General features: G+C 39.8%; 2 protein-coding genes across 2 annotated transcripts in view; both read left to right on the top strand.

The window, feature by feature from the left end:
* The first annotated feature begins 354 nt into the window (after nt 1–354).
* fgf9 (fibroblast growth factor 9) lies at nt 355–3,980 on the top strand. Its single transcript, XM_059343519.1, has 4 exons — nt 355–560; nt 2,213–2,338; nt 2,554–2,657; nt 3,317–3,980. Exons 1-4 carry the CDS (start codon nt 389–391, stop codon nt 3,497–3,499), a joined length of 585 nt encoding a protein of 194 aa, XP_059199502.1. The 5' UTR covers nt 355–388; the 3' UTR covers nt 3,500–3,980.
* A 4,293-nt stretch (nt 3,981–8,273) lies between these two features.
* Nucleotides 8,274–8,773, top strand: part of tmprss3a (transmembrane serine protease 3a) — a 28,761-nt gene continuing 28,261 nt past the window's right edge. The window contains exons 1-2 of the mRNA XM_059342310.1: nt 8,274–8,340; nt 8,522–8,565. Of these exons, the coding sequence (XP_059198293.1) occupies nt 8,274–8,340; nt 8,522–8,565 (111 nt within the window). The remainder of the gene's footprint in view (nt 8,341–8,521; nt 8,566–8,773) is intronic.

Here is an 8,773-nt window from a genome sequence, read left to right as displayed (position 1 = left end):
ACTGTGCTTTTCCCAGTCCTTAAGTGGTTGAAGTAAAACTATAAAGTGGATCCATTGTAAGGTTTAAAACTGGAGAGTTATGTTAGTAAGAATACAACAAGTTGCTTTGTGCGGTAGCTTCAAGGAACACTCATTTGTTAAGGCTGTTGTTGGTAGGATTACTGATATGTCACTGATAATTATAGTGTACAGTTGAGTATCTCACTGTGTCACTTCAGTGTAGAAAGAGGCGTTTAGGAGATAAAAGCAGGAAGTGTATGCTTTGGGGATTAGCAGAGCAGGCAGTAGAGCTCAAGTGTTTTCATAGTTGGAGCCAGGACTGTGGCCCTGTGTCAGAGGACATGATTGTTTGTAGGACATCCTCACTTGTTCTGCTGGCAGGTGTCTGATGTGTTTCACTATGAATGTTTCCTTGACGTTGCTGACTGGCCTCCAACTGCTCCTGATCTTCAGTGTGGGAGCAAAGAAACAAGAGCCAGTGGTTTCACCTGAAGACCACGGCGCACGGCTCAGAGGCCTCTGGAAGCTCTACATGAGGGACACCCTGCCAAAAGGAAAAGGTTAGCAGTTACCTGACGATCTCTTTTACTTTTCTTTACTTTTACTTTGCTCCCAGAATGGAAATCATCATTTAACAGATGATAGTTTCTTTTCTTTGTTTGGGTGATTAATTACATAAATGTGGCTTCATTCCCTTTAGGCATAAGTGGAAGAAGTATTTCTTCAAAAATTATTAATTTAGCACACTGTAAAAATACTTTGTTACAAGTACTTAGTACTTAGTCTTACTAGAGTAAAAATAAGTAACAATTAGCATCAAGCATATACTATTGTACAAGTATTCATTATGCAGAGTGGCCCCTTTCAGAATCTTATGTTTTATATTACTGGATTATAACCCATTATGTCCTATTAATGTGTAAATATCAGGAATGTTAAAGTGTAAAGATGGAGCAAGTTTTTGTATACTGCAAAGTAACATATATTTTTGTTTTAGTAAAAAACACAATTTTACCCTTTTAAAATGTACTGGAGTAGAAGTAGGTTAAAATGGAAATACCCAAATACTACCTCGTATACTGTACTTACTCCAGTAAATGTACTTACTTACATTCAACCCATGCATTCAGATGTGTGCTCCAGCTCTGCTATTGACCATTTTCACAGAGGACATTTCAACATGTCACTGTCATATCAGTCATAACTTACTAGCACACTTGAATAGAACAAAGTGGTTAATTATGGTAGTAGTAACACTTGTGCCTTCATTAGTGTCTGCAGGAAAAAAGTAGTCTCACTGCCATGAATTACTGGGACATCTAAATGGAATGGAACGAAACCATTGTCGTTCTTATTACTATCAAAATGTCTGCTGTAAAAAGGCTCTATTGCATAGCAAAGCACAAGGATTCAATGAAAACGATACAGGCATAGTAAATATCATGCTGACTCTCTTCTTTAGCCCACATTTTGTTTGACAGAATAGCTGTTCAAAGCCAGTCTGCTGCCCTCATTGATCAAGATGATACGCATCATTTTGTCACACGTTACAGATGTGGACTCAGTGTACTTGCCTTGACCACCAGTATCCACGTGTTGCTAAATTAACAAGGACTGAAACCTTAAAAGACAATCTAAGAATTGTTCAAGTCTGTGGTAAAACAAAACAACCAGGAGCAAGGACACTCTGTTTCTGTTTCATTAGATTTTTTGATTTTGATCCCAACTGCAAACTCTTGTGACTGTATCTTTTTTCCTTGAATCGCTATTGAAGTGCCAAAATCTGTCCTCTGACATTCAGACAGACATAGAAACTGGCAAAGTACTAAAAAGCTCTTCTGTGGTAGCTACATATTGCCATGATGACACACACAGACTTGATTTGTCGAAGTCAGACTACTGGAGCCTCATTTAATCCTTCATGTTATGTGGTTTCGCACAGAAATAATTCCAATAACACATCTGAGTGTTGTATAAAGATAGATTTATAAAAAATATACTTTGTATTCTACTGCACAGTTCAGGAGAATTTACGGGAATTCCCTCAGAAATATTTTTTTACAATTACACTGCAGCAAGACTCTCCCAATTATTTATATTTTATAACAAGTACAGACTTTTAGAAGATAATCTTCTTCTGGTCGTTCCTTTACGGTGAAACTATCAAGTAGTGTCATCTATTCCAAACAACCAACCATTCTTTGCAATGCAGGTTCCAGTCCTCCAATCAAAGAGGGGGTCAAACAGCAGCTGCTCTACTGCCGTGTTGGGATCGGCTACCATCTCCAGATTCTGCCCAGCGGATCTGTAGGAGGCATCCACAAACCCACTGAGCATTGTGAGTTCCACACCTATGAGCCCTTACCATGACCATGTGTTAATGATCTGAGTTTCTGAATGCTGCATTGTTGACAGTCTGTTTATTCATTGGTTTGCAGTCTTCTTGTTTGTTTGTTTGAGATTTGGCCCTAAGAAATGTCTGTTACATACCCCACGAATGCCTCCAAGTTTTTATGCACTGCTTTACACTCTATTTCTTTCAATATCTTCAAGGCTGGATGAAGGTATTTGCTATGAAACATGGAGTCGTGGGAATCAAAGGAGTCAAGAGTGGCTTGTACCTCTGTATGAGTGAGGGAGGACTGGCATATGGAGCGGTATGTAACCCCAGTTGACTTATGTTCCATGTTGTGAGAGAAAGTGTGCACTTTCCAGGGCCGGGGTCAAACAGTTTTGCACAATGGAACCAAAACACAATACATCAAGGTTATAATAGTTTGGGATTTTTTATTAGTTTTAGTTTTAATTTCATTGTCAATTTTTTGTTTTCAAGTTCAGTTAGTTTTAATTAGTTTTTAGAGTGAGTTTGCTAGTTTTAATTAGCTTTATTTTTGGGGGGAAAAGTTTTTATTATTTTTAGTGTTAGTTTTATTTTTTTTGTAATGGGGTATTTGCTGGATGCGAGATTCAATGAGGTCACAATAAATGTTTCCTTTATTTTCTTTGTCTGATCCATCTAGGCCCCAATAATTTTATTAAGTCATAAAACCAGATAGATGAAATAGATTTCATATCAACCAAAAAGGTTTACGTATGAAAAAAGTTGACAAAGACGAGGGACGAAGGACATTTTCACTATAATTTTAGTTTTGTAACCACAAAATACAGTTTCAGTTAGTTATGGTTTTTTTCTTTTCATTTCAGTTAACGAAAATGTTTTTTCAATTCTAGTTTTCGTTATTTTGTTAGTTTTCGTTAACTATAATAACCTTGCAATACACAACAATATTAAATGTTATCCTGATGTCCTTACCAGGAGCAGTTTTCTGACGACTGTCTGCTGAAGGAGAACCTGGAGGAGAACCACTACACCACCTACTCCTCTCTGTCTCACCCAGGCATCTATCTGGCTCTTTCCCACAAGGGAGAGCTCAGGAGGGGCAACAATGTGGGCCGCCATCAGTCCTGTACCCACTTTCTACCTCGGAGGACACCTTGATCCTCTACACAGCAACCGGGTCTGGACTACAGCATGGACAAACTCAAACTAGTTCCACATTCAAGGGACACAGTTGGTGGGACTCTTGAAAGCATTACGTACTGAAGGTACAAAGCCTGAACTGAGCTCAAATGCTATGTCACACTCATCTACTCATCTTGAATCTACTTGCTCAAAAGCCTCAAAAGTCTGAGGATCCTTCAGCAAACAACGGCTGGCTGCTTGAGGTGCAATGCAGAGACATGTTGCAGATGTTGGTACAGACGGACTGAACTACTAACCACTTCACAAAGAGACAATAACAATTCATATGTGCACGGAGCACTTAACAGGAGCTGGCTGATGGGACAAAAAGGTTGTTCAAACGACAATAAACAGCATCATTCTTCTGTTGTTTGTTATGAAAATTGCACATGCATGGTAAATGACTGAGAATAGATGTACCATTTTTGTTTATATTTACCTTATTTTTGATATTTATTTTGTCTGTTTTTTTATTATTGTTTCAGAATGCATGTTCAATAAAATATATGTTTGTTATAATCATATTGTTTTGAATTAGTCGATTGCAGGTTGGATTAGATATTTAGATTTACAGACTTCCACAAATTCAGATAAATCCAGATTCATTTTACGCTAACCCTCTGGAGTTACACAAAGACACAAAATGACAAATAAAGAGACAAAATGACCATGGGGAGTTACCAGCTGGTGCAGACAATCTGAATAGACCTACAACCAAAAATAGCAACAAGACGTGATCCACCACCAATCAGAGCAACGAAGCATGTGATGTACACACAGACAGGTGGGAGCTAGGTACAAACTTTTCTCAAATTACAGATAAAAAAAGTCGCTAAAATGTGTTTCTGGAAACATTTGAGGTGAGAAATAAACAACGCAATAACAGCATCTGGAGTCATATTTGATCAGTGCTGTCTAGTTTGACAGTTTGAGGTGAAGTCAGTCATTAAAACATCAATCTGAATGGAAGAGAGAGATAAAGTAGGTTGGACTTAATTATAATTTCAACCAATTAAAACAATCTCTCACGGGCGTTCCCGGTGGCACACCTGGTAGAGCGTGTACCATAGAGGCATTGTCCTCAGAAGCGGGCGGCCCGGGTTTGAATCTGACTTGGAGCCCTTTCCCGCATGTCTTCCCCTCTGTCTCCCCCTTCACTCTGTCCTATCAATAAAGCCCAAAAAATGGCCAAAAAAATATCTTTAAAACAACCTCTCACTTACCCAGTTGTTAAGAGCCATACAAATAGATTTCAACCCTGATATACAATATAGGCAAAATAAGTACATTTGTGGTTCTCAGGGCATTGAATAATTGTCTTTAAAAAAACTCAAGAAAAATGTGTATTTAAAGAAATCACTCTGGACAATCACAGAAAACCTTGTCACATAACATGAGAACAGGCTGTTTTACTAATACTTCTACTACTTACTTCTACTACTGTTTGAAGTTATGCCTATAAAACATATTGCACTGTAATTCATAGATAACCACAGAGGCACAGCTTATTGTGACCTGATTGTAATTATTTTGTGTGAGACGGCGCCCTCTAGTGTTTGTTTAAATTATGACAAAAGAAAAGGAGAAACTAATGCAACATAAATAAAGAGTGAAAACATCCATTCAGTGGTCCACCTGCCACTAGTGGTCAAATTCTTGGCAAGACCCTGCATAACAATAGCTAATACCCAAATGAGTTGAGTATTAACCTTGAGTTATTAAAGTTAGGACAGCGCATTGGTCAGGGCATAGTTATTATACAAGGTTATTATAGTTAACGAAAACTATCGAAATAACAAAAACTAGAATTGAAAAAAACATTTTCGTTAACTGAAATAAAAATAAAAACGAGAGTTCTATTTTTTTTTTTTTTTTTTTTTTTAAAGATAACTAACTGAAACTGTACTGTGTGGTTACAAAATTAACTGAAACTAACTAAAATGATCGTGAAAAATGTCCTTCGTTTTCGTATTTGTCAACTTTTTTCATACATAATCCAGTGTTTTGTTCGTAAAAACTAAACTAAAAACTAAAAACTAAAACTGAATTTGAAGACAAAAATTCACTACGAAATTAAAACTAAAACTAATAAAAATCCAAAACTATTATAACCTTGAAAGGAACTGAACAATGCAAGCATAGACACCTGGGCGGCTGTGGTAGAGAGATCGAACCACCGTAAGGTCGGTGGTTCGATCCCTGGCCTACATGACCAAAATGTCCCAAATTGCTGCATGATGCTAGCCTGGCTAACACCAGACTAATCTCAACTGAGATCTAGTCTGAGAACCAGCCGTTCATTTCTCCGTAGAGGAGGCGTGGTTTACGATCCTCCGGAGCCGTTTATTGGGCGCTTAGAATGTCTATCAAAGCGTCTGTAGGTAGCTCTTAGCCAATCGTATCAGTTATACCAGATGACGTAGTAGAGCAACAGAAATTGATGTTTGTTGTGTGTGTGTCTGTGAGAGAGTGTTGCTTGCTGCTTTGCTTCTCCAGTTCTCACTTTCTGCAAGATTATTTATTTTCACGCTTTATTCCCCTTCATGTCATTCAGCCACACACATCCACTGATTTTATGGGCAATAAACAAGCTGCTGCGGGTCTCTCGGCGGCTCCGCTGTCCCCCGGCTCGTAGCGGGGCTACCATAATGCTGTCTAGCCCCGCTACCGTAACGCCGGTGATCTCGCTACGAGCCGGGGGACAGCGGAACCGCTGAGAGACCTTTCGCCTTTCAACTTTCGCTCTAAACTATTTAAAACATCATCTACAGCTAAAGAGAGTTTCGCGTCTGCTGCAGCCATGTTGGATTCGTAAGAAAACTACAAGCTTCCGTCTGCCGGGTAGTACGCGTCATCGGCGTCCCTCCCCGTTCTGTGATTGGATCCCTAAAACAGGGCAAAGAAACCTCCCTGGTTGCCAGACCCCTTGGCAGTTCGAAATGAAATCGAGCGCGCAAGGCAGTCTGGGTATACCCAGGCTAGCATGATGCTGCTCCCGATGATGGTGGCAGGCGACACTGTTAAGGTATCCTCAGCCTCCAGTGTGTGTGAACTGGTGAATTAGTGGTGTCTGTAGTGTAAAGCGCTTTGAGTGGAAGCAAAGACTAGAAAAGTGCTGTCCATTTACCGGCCTAACCTCCCAGCACTTTAGACACATTGCTACACAGGGCAGGTCTCATCAAGTAGTAGCAATAAATAAGTAAAAACTCACTATGGACATAAAAAAGTGCATAAAAACCTCACACCCCACACATATCCCACCCATACACATCCACATTCATAAAATGTAAAACATAAAAGCTATGCTTTGGTAGCACCGTTCAGCGAGATAATGGCTGTTGGGTAGAAACTATTTTTAGTCTGTTTGTCCTGATTTTTAAGGATCTGTATCTTCTGCCTGATGGCAGCAGTTCAAACAGTTTGTGACCGGGGTGTGATGAGTCTTTCAGGATGGAATTGGCCTTTTTGATGCAGCAGGAACGGTGCAGTTCATCCAGAGAGGGAAGAGGTCAGCCCATGATCGTCTGAGCATTTCCCTCTGTGCCACATTGCAGCTTGGGAACCAAACAGAAAAAATCTCTGTCTCCTAGTGGAGTGAATCCCAACCGGGGGGGCCCGACCACCCAAGGGGGGCGCCAAAGATCCAGTGGGGATCGCAAAGCCCTCTTGATTTAATGGGATGTAATAAATCTAATGTGTTAAATATAGATGAGCCAGCATTTAATTCATTAGTGGGACAAAAACAACTAAATAAGGGCTACATTAAACGTTTATTCATTTATTTAAATAGAAAAATCACTATAGAAAAGTTTAAAAATAAAGGCTATATCGTGAGAATAAGGACATGTAACATTCCTCCTGCAGTATACACAGGTAACCTCCCCTAGTGGTAACCTCACCTAGTGGTAACCTCACCTAGTGGTAACCTCGCCTAGTGGTAACCTCGCCTAGTGGTAACCTCGCCTAGTGGTAACCTCGCCTAGTGGTAACCTCACCTAACAACAGAAACAGAGAGCTAATGGAAAAATGTCGAAGCGTCAGGGAGACGAAAATGCTGAATATCTCAAAAAGAAAAAGAGAGGGTACCATGAAAGTCACATTGAGTTCGGTGTCATAGAAGCAATGGACAATGCGGGGGTCATCAAAGTTTATAATTGTAAAAATGTGGGTCCCTCAAGAAAAACGTTGGGAACCACTGTCCTAGTGCAACCAAAACTCAACAGTGTTATTTTAATTTTTTATTTTTGTACTTAAATGTTACTGTCTACGTGAAGTTCTTTGCCGTGCTGCATTGTACTGTATTAGTTAAGAACAGAAGCATAAATATATTATAAACCCTGATTTTAAATGGAATGGTTATTGTTTGTAAGATATCATATGAATCATCCACAATAATACATTGATCAGAACATTCTATGTAGTTATGGGTGAAGAGATATTTACCTTAGACTACAGTATCTGTGTATAGGTCTGTTTGCAGAGAACAGCAGCTTCTATACTCCTTCACCTGCCTCCCCACACCAACTTGCAGGACACTTTGGGGACACGAGAGTACGTAATCCTACCCACAAAGTGGGAGGTGGAGGGTCATCCGATCCCACTCCGAGTGGCAGAACTCACCAGCTCGGGTGTCTCTTTGTGCACGGCAGGAGGGCAGCCATTAGGACAGTAAAAGAGAGGGGGAACAGAAAGGGAAGAAACAGAGAGTAAGGACATTAGAAGTGAGAGGGACATAGGGAGTTGGGGGGACATGGTCTTAGACAAAGCACAGTTGAGTGTGGACGATGGTATGATGACGAAAAGCTTCGTTGAGATCAGTACGTTGGACATATCTTGATCAATCCCTGGAATCGAACTCAACCAGCCTTTTTCTTGAGGACTCCTAGCTATTTTTCCCTTTCCTTCATCATATCTTCTTCCCTTACTTCCTATTTTTTTGTCTTTGCTCTATCAATGTCATCTCTACGTCATTCCAACTCTTTCGCATCTCTTTTGCAGATCCTGCTGCCAACACTGCTACTGACACGTCAACTCCCCAAACAGTAAGTGGTTAAATATAGTCAATTAAATTAATGTTGGAACAATAAGTTCATAGATTGAAAATGATGTGTTATATATCATTACAGTTAAAGTAAATATGTAAAGGAGAGGAAGGTTACTACAACATAACAGTGCTGATAGTGATACGTGTTCTAATGGCCCTGGCACGTTGTTTTGTGCTCTTGTTTTGCTGTAAAGACCCATTACAAC

This window comes from Centropristis striata, chromosome 10 (genome assembly GCF_030273125.1).
Source record: "Centropristis striata isolate RG_2023a ecotype Rhode Island chromosome 10, C.striata_1.0, whole genome shotgun sequence".
Taxonomy (NCBI): Eukaryota; Metazoa; Chordata; class Actinopteri; order Perciformes; family Serranidae; genus Centropristis; species Centropristis striata.
This window is presented reverse-complemented; position numbering and strand designations above follow the sequence as displayed.